The 27,475-nt window shown below is 37.4% G+C and overlaps 3 protein-coding genes across 3 annotated transcripts; 1 reads left to right on the forward strand and 2 right to left on the reverse strand.

Moving 5' to 3' along the window:
• Window positions 1-1,039: 1,039 nt before the first annotated feature.
• s100v1 (S100 calcium binding protein V1) lies at window positions 1,040-4,265 on the reverse strand. The gene is made up of 3 exons (XM_084087919.1): window positions 4,174-4,265; window positions 2,365-2,496; window positions 1,040-1,937 (listed from the first exon to the last, which is right to left on the reverse strand). The coding sequence occupies exons 1-3, from the start codon at window positions 4,249-4,251 to the stop codon at window positions 1,764-1,766; spliced, it is 384 nt and encodes a 127-aa protein (XP_083944045.1). The 5' UTR covers window positions 4,252-4,265; the 3' UTR covers window positions 1,040-1,763.
• A 473-nt stretch (window positions 4,266-4,738) lies between these two features.
• dcst2 (DC-STAMP domain containing 2) lies at window positions 4,739-15,223 on the reverse strand (the record flags this gene model as incomplete). Its single annotated transcript, XM_084087920.1, has 15 exons — window positions 4,739-4,825; window positions 4,935-5,030; window positions 5,271-5,358; window positions 5,465-5,595; window positions 6,112-6,242; window positions 6,529-6,629; window positions 8,816-8,983; window positions 9,117-9,281; window positions 10,222-10,379; window positions 11,346-11,559; window positions 11,694-11,759; window positions 12,352-12,546; window positions 12,653-12,754; window positions 13,297-13,467; window positions 14,944-15,223. 15 exons carry the CDS (start codon window positions 15,221-15,223, stop codon window positions 4,747-4,749), a joined length of 2,145 nt encoding a protein of 714 aa, XP_083944046.1. The 3' UTR covers window positions 4,739-4,746.
• Window positions 8,369-26,654, forward strand: dcst1 (DC-STAMP domain containing 1). The gene is made up of 20 exons (XM_084087921.1): window positions 8,369-8,424; window positions 8,901-8,989; window positions 11,335-11,504; window positions 13,287-13,350; window positions 15,627-15,699; window positions 15,793-15,918; window positions 18,048-18,122; window positions 18,260-18,388; window positions 18,516-18,655; window positions 18,738-18,909; window positions 19,003-19,146; window positions 19,262-19,383; window positions 20,533-20,687; window positions 21,586-21,685; window positions 21,758-21,853; window positions 22,257-22,383; window positions 22,511-22,627; window positions 23,949-24,091; window positions 25,485-25,595; window positions 26,301-26,654. The coding sequence occupies exons 5-20, from the start codon at window positions 15,657-15,659 to the stop codon at window positions 26,538-26,540; spliced, it is 2,040 nt and encodes a 679-aa protein (XP_083944047.1). The 5' UTR covers window positions 8,369-8,424; window positions 8,901-8,989; window positions 11,335-11,504; window positions 13,287-13,350; window positions 15,627-15,656; the 3' UTR covers window positions 26,541-26,654.
• Window positions 26,655-27,475: the final 821 nt, after the last annotated feature.

Genomic DNA, 27,475 nt, shown 5'->3' on the forward strand with positions numbered 1-27,475 from the left:
ACATCCACTATATTGTCACTGTCATGTAACCTACGGTGTCAGTTGCGTCGCTTCACTTCTATTCACAAATCCTCTCTCGTGGCCTCATGGGATAGTAAAGTGTCCAGTGGATGTGCTCTTCAGAATCTTGCTGGAAGCAGTAGGTCATCCGGGTATGTTTCACCTACTGTTTTATGAACATTATAAAATATGCATACTACTTAGTTAAGATACTGTTTTTCACCTTCTTTATAGTATGGAAGTAGGGATAATTTTATGCAGGGCTATTTGTCGGGTCTTCTGTGGTGGTTTGTTGGGTTTGGTTTTCCATGGTCCATGTCCTGACCATGTGTTTTGTATCTTTTGCTTGATTCATCTCTTAAAAATCGATAAAATATCGATGTCAGGGACTTTGTGAGCCCAGAGACAGTAGTGCACACCATGAATGTTTTTTACAAGCTTAGCTTAAAGTTGATATGAAATGGAAGTTTTTTCTTCCCTGCTGTGACGTGTATACAAATGAGAAAAAAAAAATGTAGACAAGGACTTGATTTTGTCCATTGGGAATTGATTGGATTGTTGAGGTTTGCAATTGCTGTAATTTCATGCGAGTGACTGGTTGTCCCACCCTTGTGCCAGTAAACGCATCAGAGAAGAGATGCCAGTGGGAGAGGGAGTTCATTTGATTAAAATTTACGAGGGCACATTAATTCAAATAGTAAAATAATAATGTGCACGGATAAATAATTTATAATAAACATTGCAATATTACATTTAAAAAATGGTCCATTTTGATTTCATGGTGACTTTAAATGTGTGATATGAATAAATATAGTTTTAACAAAAATGGTATTCTCATTTGAAACTATAGTCTTGGTTGGACCCAGAAAAAGTATTCATTACGTCATAACTTAAGCAAATTATTATTAAAAATATATCTGCATTTGGATCCTCTCTTCCATGTTGTCTGAGTTCACCCCAGCAAAACTTTGAGAAACATATGTGATGTAGAATGGTTTGTTAAGATTATTATTAAATCAAAAGATTAGGATAATCATTACGTTTCACCTTGATGCCTTTTTAATTTATTTATTTATTTTTTTGAGCTATTAAAATGGTCTTGGACAGCTGGATAGAACAAAAGGGTTAAACTGTAACTAGATCAATAAAGACCATCCACCAAACTCAAGAATATTTTCATTACACTTAACAGATCATTCAGACAGTGAAACCTTCAGCACACATTTAATAGCATCAAATACAGTACAGAATGAGTGGTGTCACAACTTTGGTTTCCTTCTACAATATATTTTACTCACATTATATATTTTCCAATTTATGTCAGTTAGCACAAACAGACATGTGGCCCACATTATTTCAAATATAATCACAGTTGTTCCATCAAACAAAAAGAAAGTAAAAATGATTGGACAGGTTAAAAACGTCACAATAATACAAAAACCTGCAGCACCAGAGGAAATGAGGAAATAAATTAGCGACTAGATCTTACGTTATCTGACCAGGCAGGTGTGGCTCAGGTTACACTGATGTTAGAGATTACTTGACGTCTGTGTTGTAAAGGCTTGTGAGATATTTATTCAGGAAGCTCTATAACAACACATAATATGATAAGACCTCAACGCATGTGCCAAAGACCAGCAGAGTGACATGTACAGTATTGCAGAAAGTGATGGGAAATAGAAGTGACTGATTGAACGCGTTTTCTCAGGGCTGTGGTGGACACCTACGTAATGTTGATTGGACTTGTTTGCTCAGGGCCGGTTTCACATAAGACTACATTTCACACATTTCACCTGCTTCTCTTTGCTCAGCAATCCAAACTGAGCACTGGCCAGAGATTCAACCAATTTCCAGAAATCCTTGAACGTGACGCCCTTCCCCTCTTCCACGCTCATTTCTGTCAGGAGTTTGTTGAGTCCTTCCTGGTCCCCTGCTGTCTGGAAGAGAATAGAGGATGTGGGAAACTTATCAAATGTAATCATGATTATTGTGTATTTAGGTGACCAAATGCTTTCACTCTTTCACTAGTCTGAATAAATATATACTGGCTTTATAATGAATATAAATGTCTCACCTTAAAGTTTTACATATAGTGAGTCTGTATTTTGTATTTTGAAAAATAAACTTTGAAATATTTGAGGCCTAATCTAAATTTAATTCAGTATCCATTCAATATATGTACTTCTTGGCTCATATTTATTTTCAGTCTTATTTTGGTCTGTCCTATGACAAAATAGTATCACATAGGTGTTGTAACTTATGCAAATGTGGCTTTTGGTTATGTAATATGGATGATATTAGTTATTTTGAGAGACTGATATGTAGTGAAGTGGTGTGATGATTGGATTGTGGATCCAGACATACCTTTGCCATGGTGGGCAGCTCTTTGGAGAGCATGCTCTGGAACTCCTGGGCTGTGAGCGTGTTGGCATTAGTTGATGATGCTGAGTGGAAGTTTTCCACCAGGGTTTTGATGGCCAATTCTAGATCTGTGTTCTACAGAGAGAGAGCAGTTTCAGACTCAAGTAGAGCTAAAAAGTAATGTCTCCAGAGCCATAAAGGAGTAAAACGGTTTCACAGAAAGGGCTTAGATTGAGCCAGGATTAAGCCTTAGTTCAACCAGGGCATTTATAGCTTTTATAAACGTGCCTTAGACCATTACAGGTGTGCATCTTGAGCCAAAAGTCAGTGTCAGTGCAAGTTGCTTTCAGTTAAAACAGCTCAAACTGCCAATTTAGTCTGGGACCGGGGGAAAATGATTTAATCCACTGTAATCATATCTTGTTTTTACCAACATGTTTCCCAGATAGCACACGTAGCCTACGTCTGCAAGATGTCTGTTAAAGATCACTTCATATGGAAAGCATCTGCTGTTTACTTACATCTGATAGACGTCTTTTAGATGTCAGTTTTACATACATCCTAAATCATAAACATCTTAAAAACATTTTCTAAATGTCTATTTGACATCTGGCAGGAAATGTCCTATAGACGTATAGCAGATGAGCAAACACTCTAAAAAAAACGTCTTCCAAATGTAAACGTGCTCATCAAATAGACGTCTCTGTGATGTACGTGTGCTATCAGGGTCATAATATTCACAAGTCACAATCATTTTGTGCTACTTGATTTTATGAGGTATCAGAGTTTTCTTCATCAGTTATGAATTTCAAAGTGGTTGAAAAGTACAGTTTTGATGTAATATATCACATAACGGCAAGGCTTTGTTTTAAGTAATCCGTCTGTTTGCTGTTGAACAGGAACTGTAGATACCTGTTACTACCTCTATACAAACAGTACATTCCTCTGCTCAACAGTTCAGCACATAGATTGTATACCTAGATTGTAAACGTAGATCCCACATAGCTCCAGACACGTTTGCGCGCCTGCCATCTTGGAAAGGTCAGCGTGTCGTCACTCACAGTAAGAATCAATAATACTAGTACATCGCGTAGCTTCTGGTTGTGAAACCGCCGAGATTTAAATTCCAGCAGAAATGGAATAACCTTTCACAGGTGAGAATGTGTTGTTTTGTGTTTTTATATGCATTAACTCAATATTACAGGATAGATAGATAAAGATATTCATACATGCATCTAACTACGGTTGCAGACGCACAGTCAACTTGCTCTCGAGTGATCACGGACCGGTGTTTTGACCGTTGCAATATGGCGGCCCATAGAAACAGCCACTAATGAGGAATCAATGTTTACACATCTATGGTTCAGTATGACTGACATCTACTTACTCACTGGGCGTTGGCCACAAAAAAGACAAGAAACAAAACACAAGGTAAAACAAGTTATTTTAGTCTTAGCGTTTTTAAAAGACAATCATCAAAATATTCATATAGTAGTCTACTAATATTGTTTAAAATAATTTAGGCCTAACTTGCAGCCTAAATGTATTTGAACGGCAGTGATACTTAGTTTACAACTTCACATTGAACAAATTAGTATATAGTATAAAGTATATACGTTACATCAGTTATATATTTTTATTATCAAATTTAATTCAGTTAGACGGATAGAAAAGAACGCTTTAATTAATTTTCTTTATTAAATATTGAAGCGAACTATGACGAAAAGGTAGCCTAGGTGAAATATCGCTATTGGTGGATCATATAAGTAAACAAAAACCAACTATTTAAATACAACAAAAACAAAAGCTTACCTGTGGATCCATTGGGCTTGTTTCATGTCCTGATTGTGCGGAAACTAGAGCAGGTGAAGTGAAGTGACGGCATTTCATCACCTGACCAGCGCGCCTCCGTGTCCCGCCCACTCTTCACGTGCACGAGGGTAATAATGTCCTCGCTTTTAATGTATCGGGAGTTTATATGGGAATATGTCTTGTACGGAATGTGTGCTATTTTCGATACAGACTGAGACTAGCCTATTTTTTCAGTTTTATGTATTTAAAAAAAAAAGACACTGAAAGACGCTTTCAATGGCTCGAGTATTTGTTTTACAGTTAAGACACTGTGGCTCATATTCCACATTCCTTTGACAACCATGTAAAGTAATGTAACCAGACCAACCGCATTGTGACAGATGTGATTACACGAGGTAACAGTTGTAAAATATTTGTAGTTTCATCACGTATAGGCCTACCTAAGTTACAGTTTGATCAAGATGGATAATAATTAAATAAAAACACATACAGCACCTGGTTTAACATTTATTCAACACCACAGAAAACGGTACTCTGCACATCTAAATTCGCTAAAACAAAGAAGCTTTGGCCTCAAACTCTGTTATTGACAGCTATATGTTGATGGCTAGATTGTCCATTGAGCCATACAGAATGATCCTGAATGGAAAAACTGGAAAAAAAAAGAAAGAAAAAAAGACATAAGTTACTACTGCACTGCTAATTTGCATTTGTATAACTCAAATGTGTGACAAAGTTGCTTAATTACTCTGCACACACACCTGATCACAACTTTTTTCATCTCTATGCCCTGACTAGTCTGCTGTGGTGTTACAGCGGCCTCCAATAAATCAGCTTGCTCCTCATCGCTGGAGTCTCTGAAACTCACAAGCCTATATGTTTAGAACTTTCCTGTCCATTTTCAAAATGGAAAAAATAAAAGCTAATCTGAACAATGATTTCTTCTGGTTAAATATTCCAGGTTAAATAAAAGTTAAGCTGACCATTACCTCAAACTATATCATTTCAATTTGTGAGAAACACACACACACACACAATTGTGCTATCATTGCACTATCATATCAAGGTGTCTATCATTGTTCTGTCATGTGACGTACAGCTCTTGCTCCTCCTGGAACATAAGCGGTCCCATGCAGATAGCACAGAGGTTCCCCATCAGTCTGAAGCACAGCGAGCAGTAACGGCCTGTGAAAGGAAATAAATTTGCCTGTCAGGTTGATCTAACAGTCTATATACTCTTGACAGGTAAATTATCTTAAATCAATAATTTCTCAAGAGTGAGAAAACCAACCTGTGCAGTGAGTGGTAGGGCATATATGCACTTCATCATCATGACCTCTTGTCTCCAACATTTTCCCACAGGCCATGCATGATTCTTTATTGATATCCAGGAGCCTGGCTATGATGACACCCCCCGGCAGGCTGCAAAAAAAAAAAAAGAGTGAGGAGTGTGTGAATTTATTTTAATTTAAAACCATATTTCTGCAGGATAAATGGAAGATTCTGAGGAAGTCCTTTAAAACATTAACCTTCAGATAATACCTAATAGATAACTACAATTCAAAAACTTGTGGTCTGTAAGATTTGTGTTTTTGAAAGAAGTCTCTAATGCTCACCAAAGCTGCATTTATTTGATTAAAAATACAGTAATATTGTAAAATATTACAACTTAAAATATATTTTAATATAATTTATTGTGCTGCTTAATATTTTTGTGGAAAGTGTGATTTTATTTTCTGGTTTCTTTGATTAGTAGAAAGTTCAGCATTTATTTAAAATAGATTTTTTTGTAACATTGAAAAATATTTTACTGTCACTTTGAATTTAATGTGTCCTTGCTGAGTAAAAGTTTTAGTGAAAATTAATGATTACTGATCCCATACTAATAATGTATCTATTGAGTGTGTTATTGTGGTTTTCATAGCAGTTTATACTCACTGTTTGGCCAGTGTTTGTGTAAAGCCATTATTTTGCTGGTCCACCTTTTTTCGTTGTACTGCCCTTAGTAGGGCTTTTCCTAAAGACCCACGATGAGTAAGAATATGCCTGTGGAGGTACTGGATCCTCTTCTGCAACATGCACACATTTAGAATAAACTATTCATAATAAAATCAAACTGAAAGTAAAATAGTTCAGTCATTGTCCTTTTACAAGCCACATCTGCACAGTACTGTGTTTCTCCTCCATGAGACATAATTCTCTATAGATAAAAAGCACTTTTATCAAGCATTTTTTAGCATTTTTATTTTAGAAGCATTAGAAAGGTGACCAGCTCAGTAAATATTTGACAAATACTTTATATCTGTGACTAGCAAAGTTCATTTTGATGGTAATTGTGCTAGGAAACTTTCTTACTTTCTCTCTTTCAGGATGGTACCTGGCACACACAAACCTCTGTAAACGTTTGACGTAGCCACCAGCAATCACAATAAACAGCATGAAGCCATAAAGAAGACCTTTGTTTGGAGGGAAGACAAAAGTCAGGCATATAACCAAATAAAAGGTAAATGTTTGCATTGTAAGAAAACAGTTTTTTTCGGTTTTAAAGAAATGTTATTTACTTGTCTTTTCTTGTGGCATGAATGCTATTTGCTTGGATAGTGCCTGCCAGCAATACGTAAAATTATCTTGATGTAGAGTATAATCAAATGTAGGCCTACTTGACTTCCTTTGTTTATGATGTAGAGCAGGATAATAAAAAAAAGGAAATTCACAAACTTGGCGCGTACAACCAGCCACAAAGGTTAACAAGAGGACACACGGTTGTGAAGAGAAGATGATAAAACCACAAGCAGAGATAAGACTAACAAAGACTACGGTGAGTGAACAAGGGGAAGAGTGCAAGAAAACAACAGTGTGTGCGACAGAGTAAGGACATCCGTCATAATAGACATCATGAGGTACAGAGACTGATACTCCTACAAAAGAAAGACTGGATCATAGATGACAGAGGATTTGATGAATTAAATGGAATTGGAATTCCACAAAAAGTAGAGCAGGGGTGCCTAATCCTCTTCCTAGAGATCTATCTTCCTGCAAAGTTCAGCTCCAACCCTGATCAAACACACCTGAACCAACTAATAAAGATATTTCGGAGTGTGTTTATCATATTTATATTTATATTTATTCAGGTGTGTTTGATCAGGGTTGACTCTGCAAGAACAGGAATGGGCACCTCTGGTATAAGGAGTAAAGCACTCATCAGATGATGCCTGGATTAAGCTTGAAGGAAACCTGATACCCTATCAAGGGATGCTTGACACCATCTCCAATATTGCTGTTTATTGGTTACAATACAAAGCAGTTAATGCAAAAATAAAACTTAAAGGCCCAGTTTCACAGACAGGGCTTAGATTAAGCCAGGATTAGGTCTTAGGTCAGTTTAAGTGGCTTTCATAAAAGTGCCTTAGAAAAAAAACATTACTGGTGTGCATCTTGAGACAAAGCAATGGCTCTGACATATTTTAAGATATGTCAGAGCAAGTTACTTTCAGTTGAAACAGCTCAAACTGGCATTTAGTCTGGGACTAGCTTAAGCCTTGTCTGTGAAACTGGGGGGAAAATCAGATAAAATAAAAGCTCTGGGTGCTTCTCATCTCTTATTTGTGCATCCTCGTTTCCTTTCCTCACGTCTTAGCTCCACCCCCTTAGGATGCGAGGGAAGGATACCTGTGTATCCACACTCATGACTCCTCAGGAAGCTTGCTCATTCCTCGTTCCTCACCTCCTTGCGGTGCAATTATAGAATTGAGATGCCCTTCAACATGGCTGAGTTCCATCGGTTTCCGGGCCACGAGCTGGAGGACGGAGGAGCGAGGAAACGAGGAAGCGTCAACTTGAGTATTGAGAAGCACCCTCTATAATTAAGCTCTAAACCAGCAGTGGCCCTTGAGGTCCACTTTCCTGCACGTTTTTGCTCCCACCCTCATCAAACACACCCGAACAAGCTAATCAAGATCTTTAGGATTACTAGAAAGTTACAGGCAAGTGAATTTGATCAAGGTTGGAGCTAATTGCTGAAGGAAAATTGACCTCAAGAGCCATATTGAGAACCCCTGGTTTAGGGCTTGATTATAGATTTTAGCTTTAAAATTAAAGTTTTAGTTCTGCATTAACTGCTTTGTATTGTATTTGTTTTGTTACAACTGCCTCCAGTGAGACTTCACTTATTACTACAAACTAAGCCTCAAACAAGAACAACCACAAGGTTGTCTTCTACGTCATTCCTAAAGAACTTCAACCTGTGGGCTGGTAAGTACTATGGCTACCTGAAGAATCATAGGGTTAAGGTTATAAGATAAAAAGACACACCAAGTAATGGTATATGTCTATTGTTTTTGATATCGTAAAGCTGTGATTAGTTGAGTTGTTAAATAGGTCTGGTAAAAAAATCTGTTTATTGAGCTTTAAAGATTCAGAAAAACAACTGTAGTTGCTTTCTAGCTCAAGTTTCAGTAAAATGATCCTAAAAACATTTTTAAATATCAAAAGCACATTTGTGAGTAAACAGATTAAACTGTTTTGGCTGGTCAAATGTTCCATCTGCTGTTCCAGTGTCGACCACTAGGAGTCACTCTAAAACAAGAGACTGCATTTACAGTATGTTATTAAAACAAATGTCTAATTGTACTTGTAGTTGTACCAATGAGCAGGTATCTCATGTAGTCTGGCTCCAAAGGTTTCATGAGACATTTCTTGCTAAGCACAGTGATGTTTCCTTTCTGCAGGATGTCAAAAGAGGCTGCAATGTCCCTAAAGATATCTGAGGCGTAACCAGATCCATTCACTTGTACTGCAACCACTATAGGAGCTGGAGGTGAACAAAAATTTTGATTAAAATAATATAACACTGAAAATATATAACAGAATATGCTAGAATGATATATATAGAAAGTAAGCAAACCATGGCATCGAAACCATGCTATGCTTTTCGTCTTGTGTACCTTGGGTCACGATTTCACCCTGGGCCTGGTGGTGTACCAGCTCAAACACCCAGAACACCATGAGGTCAACAGCTATCAGTATGACTGTCATGACCATATACCTGAACAAAGACAACATCTGACCTGCCATAGTCCGTCTCTCTCTCGCAGTCAGATACAGAGAGCCTGAGGAAGACATGAGAGCCATTATTAGAGTCATTCTAGGTCTTAGCCAGATGTGTGTATCTCTGTGGAGCTTTTTAGGTTTTGAACTGGTTTCGCTTCAGAGCCCACATCCTAGTCTTTTTATACCTTGTGTACACTACTATCGATCAAAAGTTTGGGGTCAGTTCGTTTTTAAACTTTTATTAATAAAAATTAATACTTTTATTTAGGTTTCTATTCATCAAAGAATCTTGAAAAAGTATCACAGTTTCCACTAAAATATTAAGCAGCACAACTGATAATAACTGAATCAAAATTGATAAGAAATGTTTCTTAAGCACCAAATCAGCATATTAGAATGATTTCTAAAGGATCATGTGACGCTAAAGACTGGATTAATAACTACTGAAAATTTTGCTTTCCCATCACAGGAATAAATTAAATTTTAAAATGTATTAAAATATCAAACGTGTAGGCTATTTCACAATATTGTTGTTTTTACTGTATCTATTTGACCAGTTTTGATGTTGTATTGGTTAATACGCCAAAGTACTGTAGAGTGGATCGAATGTACGACCTTTGACAGAAAAAGTTAGTTGTTTCTCCCAAAACAGACGTGCAACACATTTCTTTGGGTCACCAGAAGTGTCCTAGAGCAGTTTGCTTTACTACAGCAGTTTGACCTTTTGACATGTCCTGTCTTTCTGAGTGTGAAACATTCCCTGTTTTCTGGTACTTGTTGATGACCTTTCCCTTGTGAGCTTTTTCTCATCTTTCCTTGTTAATCTCTCTCAGCTCAGGGTCCTCCTCCACATTTTCAGCTATATTTCTCTTATCTAAATGTCTATGAACATTCTTTCCTTTCTTCCTTCCTCTTGACCCTTCACCCTACACCATCTATCTGCTAACGGACACACACACACACACACACACACAATTATTTAAAAAAGTATACACTCACAGGGCCTGATGTAGGTGAGAGTTTCTCTGTGGCTGAGGGGAAGTACTGCTGCTTTGCCCTGTCTGGAGAACTTCCTGTCCAGCTCAATGAACTGGTCAGTTATGTAGATGTTCTCAAATCTATCATTATGAAGGTATCGATGTTTGTACAGAACAGCCCTGTTCACAAACACATAAAAGGACAATGAGCATTACACAAATACAAATGGATATACTCTTCCAAATTTTGGATGGACCCCAAAATATGATGATCCCACTGTGAGGGACCATCTGAGCGTGATATTATAAAAACATCAATTCAGTGTCAAATTTGGTAAATGTTAACATACATAATCCTTTTTAGAATTTATTATAAATTGTATTGCATTATATGTATGTACTTCATAGCAGAAACAATAATAATTTTTATATGAATATGAACAAATAATTAATTTATTAATAATAATAATACTATTAGTATTAATGTTTTCAATTTTGCTTACAATTATTGTTTAATAATAATTATTATAGGGTAACACTTTATTTTACAGTGTCCTTGTTACATATGTTACATGTACTTACCATAGTAATAACAGTAAATTATGCATTATTACATGCAACTAACCCTCAACCAAATCCTAATCCTACCCTAACCCTATAGTAAGTACATGTAGTTGCTTAATATTACTCAGTACTTAAATATATATTTACACTGTAACAATGACACCATAAAATAAAGTGTAGCCAATTATAGTTATTATTATTATTATTATACATATTCATAATGTATCAAAGTACTGTGATAGTTATTGGTTATACTATTAACAACAACAATAATGAACTATTAGTATTTATAATAATAGTAATTGTTATCGTTATAGGCTAATTATTACTGTTAATTATTAATTATTATTATTATGTACATTTTTTATGTTAACAGAAGGCGACAACTCATGGCTCAAAAATCCTTATTCTCTTATTTTAGGACTACAATCTTAACAGTTTTATTCAGTTCTGACTAAACAAAATGTTAACAAACAAGATTTTGTTAATAAAATAATTCCATGACAGTACCGACATGTGAAGATATCTAAATGTGTGTGATTTATTGACTATGGCAAGTTGTATTTAACAGGAAGTACATACTGGAGATACATGTAGAGAAGCAGGAAGAAACCCATGTATGCAAGTAGGACCTTGAGCTCCAGGAGGAGGCCCATCTGCTCAGACACCTCCTCCATCATCTCCTGAGCAGCATCCTGCATGGACTGACTGTTGTTCAGAAGCAGATCAAAGTCGAAGGAGGTAGAAATGTTGAATTCAAATTCTTTTTTAATTCGATCGAATGCCACAATGGTTGCTAGAGGTGACAACAACAAAAATGGCAATAACAATAAAAAAAGTATTTTTCTGAACTGAAGTTTTAAGAGTTTTTGAAGAATCACTCCATGCATGCCAGTAAATCATGAATCTCAGAATGTGAATTTTACTTACGATAAGCCAAAGCAGTCTTCAAGTGGTCAGCAATATATGATGGTAAGATGCAGAATAGCTGTCCCACTGAGCGAAAAGTCCATAAAAAAAAATAAAAAAATAGGCATTAATTAAAATCTGTAAAATAGCTTCTTTTTCAAATAAATTTTGTAATAACATGCAGTTTTCATAAGTTAATTATCCACTAAAGAATTGCACTAAACAGCAGAACTTTGCTCAATAAGGCTGTATAGGATTCATTTTAGCGCTGAGAGGTTATGTTTGGATTTGCTGTCAGATGTGATTTGCAGATTTGCAGTCAGCCTGTTGAGAAATGTGAGAGATGCATACACATGGGAACACAACCACCCCACTCATACTGTAACATTTAGGGTACTTAAACGTGACAAACTGCTCCCACAAGAACACACTGTAAATAAACTTTTGTATATATTGAGCATGTGAGATGAACAGTACTTAGGAGGCTCTGTCACAGGAACCATTTTTCACAGTTTCTACAACGGCAGAATAGATCAAATATACAGAAATATAATAACACAAAATCACTGTGATGCAGAAAATAATGCAGTAAGGAATCAGCGTGCTGTGGATATATGGCTTCCTGTAAAGAGGGTAATGACAGGGCTTTTAAGGGACTAATCATATGCCAGAGACGCACCGCGTGCGAGCCCGCAGAGAGACTGGAATCCATCTAGGATGTGGCAGAGAAACGAGAACACAGAGAGCAGCTCCATGCAGTTCTCACGGCCCTCATCGAACAGCTTAGTGCACTTCTGATACGGCAGACCCAGCTTGTCATTACACACATCACCAATATCTGCCAAGAAGTGCAGTACCTTTCTTAGAACACGAGCTGAAAAGGAAATAGAGAGACAGAGAGACTCAAAGCTCAGTAAACATGAAAGAGCATAGGCCCAGATGATGGCGTTACCGGATGTTTGGTCGACTGATTCACTCACCAACATGCCGCACAGATTCCGTCAGAGCTCTGATGAGGTTTTGTGCTCGACCTGCCATTGAGTAAGCATTCCTCGCCAACTCCTTAATCTTACCCAGGGCCGCTAAAAAAAAAGAAAAGAAGCCATTTTCAGAATATTAAAACAGAAATATGTACAACATACAACTATGTTTTTAATTAAACCAGAAGACTGAGAATATATATATATATACATATACACACACATACATACATACAGGGTTAGGATTAGTTGTAGAAATATTTTATCCAATATATTAAATAAATATATTATATTGTATTATTATATTGTAAAATATCAGTCTTTTATCAAACAACTTTATTTCGGCAAAACAGAAGACATTTTGAAGAACTGATTTTGTCTACACAGTGAATGTCAGTTTCATCCTATGGACAAAAAATAAACAAATACTGAGACATTGAGACATCTACTGTGTTTCACAGAAAAAAGGTGAGGGTGAATAAATGATTTGAATGAATTTGAATGAAATGAATTTACACTTGTACACTATCTTTTCAAGTGAATAAGGTATGAATTTCTAAATATTCACTGTTTAGTTTTGAGCAGATGTTGGTGTTTTTGAATGAGGTGCATTGTTGACATGATGATCTTGCAGATGGACTCACGTAGCAGAGGGTTGGCGGCACGCTGCAGGAGTTGTTGGGTCTGATTCATGGCAAGTTCTGCACCACAGATAACACTGTCTGCGGCCCGTTCAACATTCTCCATTGTGTTGCTCACGGGGCCATGTATAACCAAGGTACAGATGAGGAAAAGAAGGATTTTTTTACCCCTGACTTAAAGGCAAAAAAAAAAAAATGTGTGAGAGAGGTGTTATGATGAGCAATACAATTGGAAAAACTGAGAGGTGATAAATTATTGATAATACAGATGATTTAACAGTGGTTTTAAAGTTAATTCAAAGGAGATTTAGAGGAGACTAGCGCTGTGAAAATCGAATACTTCCCTACTATGTAGTACACGAAAAACCACGGCAACAGAGTAATATGTCCGAAAACATAAGTTGTGTTCCAAATGACACTATACACGATGTACAATGCACTATGTACTCAGTCGTGTAGTGTATGCATTTTATACGGTAATTTTGTCATTCAACATGGAGTCTGATAGTAATTAAAGCTGCGACCATTGAGAGCATGAAGTGTCCACCATTCCACAAATAATGTTTAAGTTAATTAAGTGCATCGTCCGGGTATTTAAAGTGTGTAAATTTTAAGAATAGTGCATAAGTATGCAAATTGAGATGCACCTATAGAATTCGAAAAATAGTTGCTCATCCACTGGACACTTTACTTTCCCATGAGGCCACAGGAGAGTATTTGTGAATGGCAGTGAACCGATGCGACTGACACTGAAGGTCACATGGCAGTGACAACATGATGGGTGTAGTATGTCCAAATTTCATTCATACTTACACATATTCATACTATATAAAACATACCTTTTTAACGGTCGCAAAGTATGTTTCAAACCAAATGTAGTAGCCTACATGTACAATGCGATTCCGGATGCAGCGTAGGACTTGTCACCTAAGATTGTGCTGTATCTCAGTATCTGTACATTTTTGAGACTAGATCCAATACATCAAAAAGTCCAATAGGCAATAATCTCTAGCAGTGGTTTTGTAAGTTGGTTCTAAACATACAGTTTTAAACCCTTTTTTTCGACACCGTTTTGCTATAGTTGTGGAGTTAACAAGAGAACATTAAAACTACACTAGCATACATTCAGACAAAAGGTGAATTTTAACTCAAATTTGTGTTGTCTGTGCAAACTAAAGGAATATTTTATATTTATATTTTACATGTTTATGTTTTGAGATATTTGCACGTTACCTATTCAATTTTTACAGTTTAAGAAATTGCTGTGTGTTTCATAATTGTTTTTAATGTTTACATTTGGCTGAAAAGCTTGTATAGGCTGTTGTGTGACAGTATGTCTCACAATATAGTTCAAAACGTAAAAGTGGGTGTTCAACAAACCTTTTCCCCATGGACAGTGAAAGTGGAAATATTCATTATTTTCTTCTATTTTTTCTTTCCTTTCTATCTTTCTATCTTTTCCCCCCAAAGGCTTTAAACTATGCGTCTACTCTACAAAAAGAACCGAAAGAAAGCGTGACAAATAGCCTAGGTCTCCCCTATTATAGGCTTAAATTTTAAATGATATTCAGCAAATTGTTAATTTACATGTTCACATGTACTACCAACACAGAATACGTTTATGAAAGAGATTGACAGGTGTTTAGTTACTTGAGCACAGCATTGGGATCATCAGCATGACGTTGGTGCGCACGCGGTCGGAGAGACCTGTTCCAAACCCCGCAAAAGCGGCGAGGATGCCGGTAGTGGTGACGCAGAACCAGAGATCGTTGTTCTGGATGAACAGCGCTGTCATACCGTACACTGAAGCGAGGAACAGACCCAGAGTAAACCCAGCTAGGCTGCGCTTCACCTGACGCGTCGCCGAGCTACGGCGCAAACGCGATATTTTCCTACCGAGAGACTTTAAAAAAGGTCCCTTTGGAGCCATCCTAAAGAGAAAGGGAGTAAAAAGATAAAAAAGTAAGCAACTTTATTAGATGTTTAGCTATTTAAAAAAGAGAAATATGAACTAAGGTTAACCCCAAAAACATCGCTGCTTTAGAGTTGGGCCTAACGTTACCTGTCCACTGTAGAGCTTGCGGAAATAACGTTAACTGCTTTTCAATGCAAAATATAACTACTCAATTTTTTATCAAAGTTTCAATTTTATATGTTGACAGGTAAAGGGGTGGTCTAGGACCCATTCAAATACTCATGCTAGTACTTTGTCCTGTAAAAACAATTGTCAAGACGGTTGTTTTTTGTTTTTGTTTTTTTACACCAAATCCATGAGGGCTCATGCCAACTGACTCCTTGTTGCATCTTTTAAAACGGCTTTCTTTTGCAGTCAGTGTTGTGTGCCAGTGAAGAAGAAACCAGTGATGGAGTGTCTCGGGGAAAACAGATGTAAAACACCCCACTCAAGTGTGTTTATCTTACATTTTGTTTTTAGATAAGAATTTTAATTTATTAGTTGCTGTCCAGCATATAGATTTGACTTTTTGTGTGAATTTGCAGCTTTAGAGCAGGTGTGTAAGCGTATTCTGCCACCTGGAGTTCAAAGGTTCCTGTTCGGCCCCCTGTCAGAGTTTCCTGTGGTCCGACGTCTCACGGGCGCTGTGTTTGGAGCTTTGAGTGGTGTGGGTAAGAAACTCTGCAAAACCTGGTATACACACTACCATTCAAAAGTTTGGGGTCTGTAACATTTTTACATTTTACATTTTTACTGTAACACAAACAAGTGTTTTTGAACATCTGATGTCTCTTATGCTCACAAAGGCTGCATTTATTTAAAGGTCCTATGACATGCTGCTTTTTGGATGCTTTTATATAGGCCTTTGTGGTCCCCTAATACTGTATCTGAAGTCCCTTTCCCGAAATTCAGCCTTGGTGCAGATTTACAGCCACTACGAGCCAGTCCCACAGTGAGCTTTCCTTAGGACATGCCATTTCTGTGTTTGTAGCTTTAAATGCTAATGAGGAGGAGAGAGGCGGGCAAGGTGGAGGGTGGGGGTGTAAGGTGGTTGGGGGTGTGGCCTTGACCAGCTTGCGGCCACGGTACCATGCGCTAATGTTTACAGTGGCTGTATCGCAATGGTTCGTAGACACGCAGTCATTCAAGCTTTCCAGTATGACGCTGAATCTGATCCGGATGGAGAAGCACCTGAAGAAGTTGCAACTCAGCGGCTACACCAGGACGTCTCTGAATGGTTAGAGTATTGTGTCTGGATATGGTACTTTAGTTGGTTTGTTTATGTATGCTGTTACAGTTATTATCATGTAGCTAGCTAGCCTGTGTTGTTGGCTTTTCATGTTGCTCTGATTTGCTATCGTTCTTAAGCTGTATTAGCATCTATATCAGTAATCTTTTTAGTTTAGAGAAGACTGTACTCTGGCTCATTTTGTAATGACAAAGTTCTCCATGTCCACGCATATTGAAGTCATGTTACACATAACCCATGATTTACCCCTGAAGATTTACCTATATATTCGGATGAAGGAACTAAAAAAAGACTTTTGTGTTCATTTGTACATCCAAACACTGAGCAACTGCCATGCTTTTGCTCGTTTGCAAGCCAAGGAAAAAACAATATCGCGCTCGCAAGGTCGTAGCTCATTTTCTCATGGGCGGGCCAAAAGCAGAGAAAGGGGAGGTAACCTTTCCCGTATGACGACATAGGGAAGATTCCAGATTGGCCCATCTGAGCTTTCATTTTCTCAAAGGCGGAGCAGGATACCCAGGGCTTGGTTTACACCTATCGCCACTGGACCATAGGCAGGCTAGGGGAACTCATATTAATGTTAAAATACCTCATAAAGTGAAATTTTCATGCCATGGGACCTTTAACTGCAAATACAAATAAAGCACTTATATTGTTAAATATTATTACATGGCTTGGTTGAATTCTAATGTAGAATGCGGTCTGTTATTTCTTGATAACAGACCGCTGCTAAGTATAACACACCGTTGCCATGAAAAACAGAGCGTTGCTATGGACGCAGGATTCTAACCGTAGAGACGGAACGGACTATTTTCTTTAGCGGAAGCAATACAGTCGTTTTTAAATCAATAAACTCCTTTTTTTAATCAATATTTTGTGTCAAATTATTGATTTATTTGGTAGGTAGCCATGTAATAAGCAGGATAATGTAGAGTGAGGCGGTTGTTTTAGCGAATACAACCCCTTCAGGCTGATTCAAGATTCCTGATTAGGTTGTATTCGCTATAACAACCGCCTCGTCCTACATTATCCCTTACTTAGTACAACTTAAAACAGTCTGTGTTCTAATTTACTGTAGGCCTAAATGAAGGCAAATGGGGCTGTAGGTCCTTTTGCTTGTTTGATCTGTTTCTTTTTTCTCCTCGTTTTATTTTGATAGAAATGACCAAATTTAACCTTTATTACCTTTATTTCAACAGACACTTTCTTCCTGTAAATCATTTATCTCTGACATTATGTATATAGTCATTTTATTTTATTTATTCTTCTGTATGTATGTTTATCTGTTTCTCTTGTGTATATATGTTTTATATTGATCATTTATGTCTTCCACACTGAATGAAGTCAGTGAAAATTTGTCAATGTTAATGCTGGTAACTTTGTTCATAAGGAAAGCACAAGTTTTTTTTTTTTTTTTTTTTAATTTCATGGATCGTTGCTGAATTTAAAGTCTTTCTAACCCCAAACTTTTAAATGGTAGTCTATAAATGATTGTTTCATGAATTTCATAATTAACATGTGATGCTAATCTTGTCTTAACCTGTTTTTAAGGTTTATTTTTCGGACTCATGCACAATATTGTCATGACAGCAGTACAACGTGTTGTTGTTGGATGTGTGTTCGTAGGCAAGTACACTGCAGAAAGTAAACATTTGACCCTCAAAATGGTATTTAATATAATCAGGTTTATTCAGTCATATAAAAAAATATAATATTAAAATAAAGTCTTTGTGTTATGTGTCCTGTATGGTGTGTTTGTGTAGGTCTGTGTAGTCTTGGAGGCATGTTTTCCTCACTGTTCCGTTGCTCCATTCTCCTGATGTTTCCTAGTATGATTGGATCTCAAGGTCGGACATTCCTGATGGTTTTTGTGCTGCATGGACTTTACCACGGTAAAAATCTAAGGGACAGGAATATTCAACTGTGTGACTGACAATGACACTATAAAACACAGATCTCAAATGTTGACACATGAGCTTTCTTTAGTTTTTGACCCATCTCCTGTGCTTATCCCATCAGGCCCCATTGCAAACATCCAGCATAACGTGCAGGATGTGGCTTCCTCCATGGGCTGTAACATAGACCTGCAGATCACACACAGCAAGGTGATGTGGAGAATGCTGACAGAGCCTTACGTGCAAGTAGTGCAGGAGATAGTGGTGAGTCCTGACACTGAGTGTGAATGTACAGTTTGCTGATATGAGTCATGGAAATCTGTTCCACAAACATCTTTCTTCTTAGAATGACAGTGAGGAATTTCAACAAATGTCTCAAAATGTGAGCAAAAAGTTCCAGAAGATCCAGGATGAGGTAATGGGTCGGTACGGATATGACTCTCTTGGTAAGGAGTCCGTCCATACGGCCAACAGCACTCAGGAGGAGTATGTAGCGAAGACTAGAGCACGTTGTGACTGTGAGTGTAAATGAGAAGAAAACAAGCTATTATAGACTGTGTATGATAGAGGTTTTATGCTTAGCTTTGTCTAAATGATGTTGTGTGTAACAGATGTGGTGCAGCAGGGAATTAGCCGATGTCAGGATTGGTTCAGTGCTAAGTGGAAAGAGTGTATGAATACCATTCAAGCCCCTCTTATAAACAACTTTCTCTGCATACCTATGCAATTCCACTTTCTGTGTGATATCATGAGAGGTAATATTTGCATGTTGTATCTGATCTTTACATTTAGAAATCAGGATCCCAGGTTTATTGAGTTTTTTTGTCTTCTCTCTCTCTCTCTCTCTCTCTCTCTCTCTCTCTCTCTCAGTGATGACATCATGGTGCACAGAGAACATCCCAGTTGAGGGAAACTTTGGTCAGACCTTCGACAAACTAAATGACTCCATCAACAGGCTTGCAGAACACTTCACCACCAATGTAGTGCTTAAGGTATTGGAAATCCTCTGAGTTTTAAAGGACAAGTTCGGTATTTTACACTTAAAGCCCTATTTTCAGATTGTTTCTGATGAAATAGAATGGTTTAGAATGAAATTTGGACAGATGCTGCTGATCCGAAAATTTTAGGTTTTTGTGTCATCACCCCCTCACCTTCACAATGGCTCAATAGGTGCATATATGAACTATCCTTCCTAAAACACATTCAACTTTCGTTTACAAAGACGTGAAACTCACCGAGTGGTCTGTGATGTTCACTGATATGCTCACACAAAAATCGCTGCAAAAGATGCCTTCCAACAGTTGTTTTACCATTCGTTGTGAAACTGTGGATCTATTTTTCCAAACGTCTCACACCCGTACATTCTTCCGTTGAGAGCTTGAATAATAGACACTCCAGCCCAATTTCCGGCGGCGGAGTAATAACGTACCTAACAGCACATCCATTACGAGTCAATGGAGTTGCACATAAACTACGATAAAACCTGTTGGAAAGCATCTTTTGCAGCGATTTTTGTGTGAGCATATCAGTGAACATCACAGACCACTCTGTGAGTTTCACGTCTTTGTAAACGAAAGTTGAATGCGTTTTAGGAAGGATAGTTCATATATGCACCTATTGAGCCATTGTGAAGGTGAGGGGGTGATAACACAAAAACCTAAAATTCTCGGATCAGCAGCATCTGTCCAAATTTCATTCTAAACCATTCTATTTCATCAGAAACAATCTGAAAATAGGGCTTTAAGTGTAAAATACCGAACTTGTCCTTTAATATAAAAAGGTAAAAATCTTAAGATTGCTACACCTCCTCCAAAACACATGAACGCAGAGTCACAGCCAGAGCAGAGTCTGCAAAGCGTCACGAGAGAGAGACAGCGTTAAATTAACTCATGTTTTAAAGCACATAACATTACAATAATAATGAACGTAAACAATTTACAGAGCTCTGACTTGTACCACCTGACTGCTGCATATTCATTTCGGCAGTATGTCAATTTTTTTATATTTAGAACACTTCTGTTATTGATTGCTGTCAGGATGTGAAGAGAGTTTAAACCAGTATAGCAGAGTGTTTATGAAAAACATTACCTACCCTATCTTTAAATTTAAAAAAACATTTCTTCTTATGATTTGTCTTTAAGAATTTGGAGCAGCAGTCAGTGTTTGGAGTGAACGTCCTCCAGAATTTCTCTAAGGAGCTGAGCCGTGTGTTTCAGGAGAAAATGGAAATTGCTGAGAAGATAGCTGGGGTGATTAACTTCCTTCTCTCATTCACCTTCATCACGGTGTTCACCTCGTAAGTTCTCACTCTTTCCTTAAACACTGTTGTGCTACTTGTGACCTTACCAATAAAGGTACAATTTTGTCAAAAAAAAAATACATGTGTGCACTTTGTACAATGTATCTACTGAATTATTCAAATAAAACAACAGGTAGTTCTATAAATAGCCTAATATTTATGTATGTTATTTTTACTAGAAAGTATCTGCCAAGAAAATATTTATTTTTGTATTTTATATTGTATAGTGTATCGTGTGTATATATAATGTATTTATATTTTAGTTACAAGTTATTAGTTAGTTATAGAATTCATGATAATTTATTTCCAAAAAATCTTAATTTTAAATCAATGTTTCATCAACCAATTGCCTGGATTTAATAAATAAATAAAAAATATAACAAATATAGCAGACAATATAATCAGGACATGGAGGCGCCGGCACGATCACTTGCATTGCACGTGAACTGGAGCTCGTCTCATAAATGAACCGAAACTTGGAGCGTTTAACCGCCAAACCACGTGATTTGTTGATTCTTCACCACGGTAAGACAAAATCCCATACCGTCACAGCCCTAGTGTCCACCAGCTGCTTTAAGTGCTTCAGTGCATCTCGTCCTCATGGACTGAGCCAGATTTGCCAGTTCTTGCTGCAAGATGTTACTCCACTCCTCCACCAAGGGACTTACAAGTTCTCGAACACGTCATGTATGGTTGCACATGGTTTAGCACCGCAAGGGCGATCAGCTGTCCTTCCTTTCTCTCTGTAGCACTGTCGCAGACATCTTACATTATGAACATTGCAATTATTGCTCTGGCCACATCTGCAGTCTCATGCCTCCCTGCAGCAGGACTATAGAATGTTCCCGCAGGTGATCGGAGATGTTCAGTTTTTTTTTTCTTTCTTTTTTCGCAGAGCATTTGGATATGTTCGTCAATTTTGCAGAGACATTTATTTTGACAATGTCTACATAACTACTTACTTCAGACAGATTGATGCTCGCAGAATAAGAGCTGTAAGTTAAAATCTTAAACGTACACTTACACATTCATATCCGTGTTTGCACTAATTTGAGCTTCTGTTTCAGGGGAAGAGGCATTTGCTACCACTGAAGAAAGCAGAGCAAGAAAGTTTGATCAACCCATGGAGCTTATTTATCCACTCAAGCGAGCTCATGCCTGTGGTACTTTTTTAGGGCTGTATGATATTATGGTCCCTGTGTTCAGCATTTAATTCATGTTCTGATAGTCAGATTGTGTATTAAAAATGGAGCAGAGTTAAAGGTGAAGTGTGCCTTTTCTGTTCTTCTAATGGCACCAAACAGAATTGCTAATGTAATGTTTTCAAACAGGCTTTTCAAACACTCAAACAGATAACTCATGCCATTGTCTGAATCAGCACTGCTGTGTTGGGTTGGTGAGGAGCCTTAAAGAAACAGCAATGTTTTAGTGGTGCCACAGAGCCAAAGTGTTGGTGCTTTTCAGGGAAATAATGGCTGGCTTATTACTTTGCAAACAGGAAAGCATTTATGTATTTTATAATAAGTTGATGTTTTTTGTTGTTCTGAAACAATGTCTCTCGTGCAGATTGTGGCCTTCCTGCAAGTTGCATCTCTGGCTCTGTTTGTGTGTGTTCTGCTGGCTGTTGATAGAATCCTGTACAACATCTTTGACCTCATCCGAAGACACACTTTCACCACTTACTCTGTTACTAGTGAGCACAAATACAGACTTGTACATATGCATGAGCATGAGCAGTGTTTTCCTTCAAGATTAAAGGAATTAACATGTGCCTCTACTTGTAAATAGTATGTTTTCTCTCTGTATCTCTTCTTCTGAAGGTGTTCAACATGCAGACATTGTAATTGGTGGAGATTCCATGTTGGCCAGACTTCTGCGGAAAACCATTGGGGCCTTCAACACCTCCTCCAATCTTGACGTGCAATCAAGTAACTTGCGTAGGTTGTCTACTATTTGAGTGTCAATGTTCTCTCTGCAAGTGAGAAATTTACATGACAAATTTTGGACAAAAGAGATGACCATAATTCGGGGGAATCTCAGAGCAAGTTCAGGCACAAAAGCCCAGTGGAGATGAAAGAGAAAAAAATATCTAGAATAAAATAATCTCAATACACCACAGTCTGGATTAACTATACTTCTCTTATGTTATCGGATCATGGCCTAGATATCGATATAATATTGTATTGCCCTGTAAGTCCCTGATGTCTCAAGATCACTCAAAGGTCTCTGTTTGTTGTAGCAGCCCATGTACCACAGCACTCCCACACTGATCTCAGCTAATGTGGGTTTTAATTAATAAACTGTTTGCTCATTTCATGAGAAGAAAAATCTATTAAATTAATTCTCTATTCTGTTGGTTTTTGTTTCAAAATACAATTTCAAAAGTATCTGGTTTCATCTTAGTGTAATCTTACTGGCAGAGAAATGCACCAGCTTTAGTATTAGAGAGATTGTGAGTGTACTTGTGAGTGGCTCAATGTTACAGTCGGTCTTTTCTGAGGCCAAGTGACCTCTACGGTCTGGCCGTCTATTTAATCTGATCAGAGTTAAACTCAAAGCTCTGATTGTGCTTGTTTGTCTCATCCAGATAGGTCTAAACTAGACCGGTCGCCACACGGCAGTACACATGCAGACAGCTGATGAGAGGACTATTTATAACACTAACATGACAGCATGCATTCTAGACAACATAATGACGCAACATTAATTAGACGGCAGCCATTGTATTCTGTTTACTTGCTATGTAACCTGATCCATTAATAGGTTATTTCTGTCTATATGTTCAAAATGTTGGGGTCAGTAAGATTTTTTTTTTTTTTTTTGCAAGAAATGAATTCCATTATTCCTTTATAAGTGACAGTAAAGACATTTATGTTTTAAAGGATTATTATAGTTTTCAAATACTGTAAATGCTGTTCTTGAACTTTCTATTCATCAAAGAATCTTGAAAAAAATATCACTGTTTCCACAAAAATATTAAGCAGCACAACTGTTTTCCACATGATCATAATAGGAAATGTTCCAAATCAGCATATTAGAAGGATTTCTAAAGGATCATGTGACACTAAAGACTGGAGTAATTGCTGCTGAAAATTCAGCTTTGCCATCACAGGAATAAATTACATTTTAAAATAAATAACCGTTATTTTAAATTGTAATAATATTCACAATGTTGCTGTTTTTACTGTAGTTTTGGTCTCCTTTCTTACGTCTTTGCATCATTTTTGTTCTTTCGTGTGTATGTTTATGTGTGTATAGATTGTTTGCCCCAGCCACATACTCTGAGCCAGTCAAACTACTTGTGGATCTTCCTCCCCCTTTTACTGATGTGCCTCATGTGCTGCCTGCAGGTATACACCAATCGTCTGCGCCGGGTCATCACCACCTTCTACTTCCCAAAGGTAAGACCACCTGCCCCGTGAGCCCAGGTAACACATTTTCACTGACTCACTCCTGTCTTTTGGTCAAACAGTCCCATTCAGTTCAGCAACCCTACAGTGAACAGTACCCTATGAATGACTAATTGTGTTTGTTTGGATTGAGAGACAGAAGCTAGTACTCCTGGCAGTGTGTTTATCATTAACAATATTGGTCAGTCATAAACATCAGAAGCTCCTTATGCTTTCGTTGGCTAAGGAGCTTAAGATTCACTGTTCTGCATGTGCTGCTGCTTTCTAATGCTGATCACGTATATTGCGACAGATTTATGAATAATAACTGTTGGACTTGGGGTAATGTGTGGCAAGTATCAAGCTAATGCTCTGTTGATGATCTCATAGTCCAAGGGCTTTTTGTAAACATAAAAGTTTGTGTGATTAAATGTTCAGTTTTTTTAATAATATCCTTTTTACTAACACATTTCTTTAATTAAAGGAAATTTTATAAAAGCATGTTCAACAATTAATAATTTTTAATTAAAAGTAAAACAATTAATTGGTACCTTTATTGTCAGTGCATTTCACAAAGACATTTCCCAAAAGAATTCGCTCAGCAGGAGAATATTTATTATTTCGCAGGCTGTTGTTTTGTCACTGTACACTTGGCACAGGAAGGCTTGAATAAATGCTAAAGGTCTCCTAGCATAATTGAAACAAACAAAAAGCACAATAATAGGCAAAATGACGTCCTCTGATGTCAGTTATCCAATTAAAATAAACTTTGCATTTTCATTTTATATGAAATGGGGTCCAGATTGCAAAAAAAGAAAGACATTTTCAGATTTATCATGTTTTAAACAAATTAGTGTAGTATAATAAAATGTCTAGTGTAGTATAATAAAAATGTTCTGACTTTAATAATGCATCTTTGGGTTCTTGGCTTAGTTCCGCACTGTTTTTGTAGAACGTGTGCGACTAGTCCATGGAGTGAAGTAAAACCCTTATGCGATTTAATCGGTTTGGTCACGATTGTAACCGATATCCTGATTCAGCAGGTTCAAAGCGCCTGAGACAGTGTGCGGTGTACAGGGAGGATACTTTCTCACACATATTGAGTGAAATCTGTGTTCTCTAGTGTGTATGCGGGTAAAGCACTAATAAGATAAGAGGGTTTTAAAGTAATAGCATTAGATTTGCAGCATTTTGTGGGCCCGTGTCGGCATGAGGAGGATTACAGGCCCCCTGTGAACCCTGATTCAGCTAGTGCAACAAGTATTACCTCATTCATGAAGAGGTGCACACTGTTTTTATCCCTATAATCCTGCAAGAGAACACTAGTGTCTTTATTCCTATAATCTGAAATCCATCTACAGCATTTCGCTGGATGAAACCCATCTGATCCGTACTGCTTTTTCAGAGAGAAAAGAAACGGATCCTCTTCCTCTACAACCTACAGATCCAGAAACGCATCTCCTTCATCAACAGACAGCGTCATCGGCTGAGAAATCAAAAACAGACTTTTATAACGGTGTGTATGATACATTGGTATAGGACCCAACAGAGAAAACAGAACTTTTTCTGTTGTTGTAGATTTTCAGGTTGCAACTTTAGAATTTTCACATCTCAATTTTAAAAATGCAGAATTAAGCACTCCATAGGTCATACATTCAGTAAAATCGGAGAAAAAGCATGAGACCAAGAAATCGCATATTTCTGAAAACAGTATGTGAACAGAGTAATATGTCCAAGTTGACAATGTAATGTTCCCGGATGACCTAATAATTCCAACGAGATTATATCCTGAGGCCACAGGAGAGGATTTGTGAATGGCAGGCAGTGAAGTGACGCAACTGATATGACAAATGTACGTCCAGATTACATTCATTCATACTATATAGAATTTGTTTTTATAGGTTGGAAAGTAATTACTACTTAAAATAAATATCTACTCAAAAGAGTATGTGATTTCAGAAGCAGCAGTTGAAAACTTGGTTAGATTCATTTGGAAGTACTTCCCTTATACAAACTGACAAATATTTTGTGGAAGATCATCTATCTGACAAGCAAATTAAAACAATCATATCATTCTTCAATAGCTGCACCTCTCCAGCTGTAGCAGTAAATGCACAACAATGGCCTTTCTTAGGGTTACATGCCAAAATGGTCAACAGATTTAATACTTTTGATAAATGAGTGTCAAAATATACATTTATGATCTCATCTTCTCTGCCAGGTGCTGTCGGTTCTGTTGGGCCTTCTAAAGCGTGTGGGCTGTAGGTTGCACTGGTGCTGGGTGTGTGATAGGTTTGTGAAGCAGAAGCAGGCTGTGCAGTGCAGTTCTGTAGGCTGCACAGTGATCTATTGCCAGCAATGCTGGACAGACCTGGGCAACATCTGCTACGCCTGCTTCCCTCATAACCGGTGTGGACCACAAGATAAGGGCTCTGATTCTGATGTGTACTACAGCTGCTGATGAACTTCACTCCACCTTCAAAGTTCAGCTACTAACATGTAAAGTTTTCACAGTCTCAAACTGCATTAATGACTGATAAAACCTTTTTTGTTTCAACATGTCTTCTTTGGACAATTAAAGTGGCTTTGCTAAAGTGTAAACAACTGGAATTGGTTAAATAAAGTTTATGTAAGCAAGGTTTTTACCCACAAATGACTTTCATGGTGTCCCATGCCCTACACTATGTCTGAAACACTATAATACACTGGTCATTTATAGTGGAAACCATAAGAAAAGCAGCACATGTGATATAGGCCTACGAATTTTATTCATTAAATAGTAGGCTATGTGAGAAATACCCGGATGGTAATTCTACCTAGATTTTTGAGTGCGCATCCAATAGAAGCCAATATGTCCCATAAATACTTTTTTAGCGAATATACTTTTTAACGGTCTTAAAGTAAGCAGTTTATCAAATGTACAAGGCAGTATGTGATTTTGGACGCAGCTGTCAACGTTTTCAATTAATTTTTTTGTAATTTTCGTAATCTATTCTGGCCCAATGGGTTTTCCGGCGCACCAAATAGGCCCAACGTCATTTTGGAGAGCTTTTAAAGTTTTGAATAAGTAGCAGAGTTCCTGTGTTTTGTTTTGTTCAAAGAGCCTAACTGGTCCCGACAGGTCACTTGATACAATTTTTTTTGTTTTTGTTTTTGTTTTTTTGTTTACAGTCTATCTATATGGTCTTAACAGAAGAGCTCTAGCGGCATGCTGTTGCTATGGTTACTTAAGGCGATTTCTGTACACGAGCATCTATTGAGCGCTCTGACAACTTGCAATTAAACTTTTGCGGTTAATTTTTTTGAAAACTCAAAATGTAAGATTAATATACAGTCTTACATATTTTTAATCCCTCCCAATCCTGCTTTGACTTCCTTTATTACATCCCCCACCCC

This window comes from Abramis brama, assembly GCF_963993115.1.
Source record: "Abramis brama genome assembly, chromosome: 17".
Classification (NCBI taxonomy): domain Eukaryota; kingdom Metazoa; phylum Chordata; class Actinopteri; order Cypriniformes; family Leuciscidae; genus Abramis; species Abramis brama.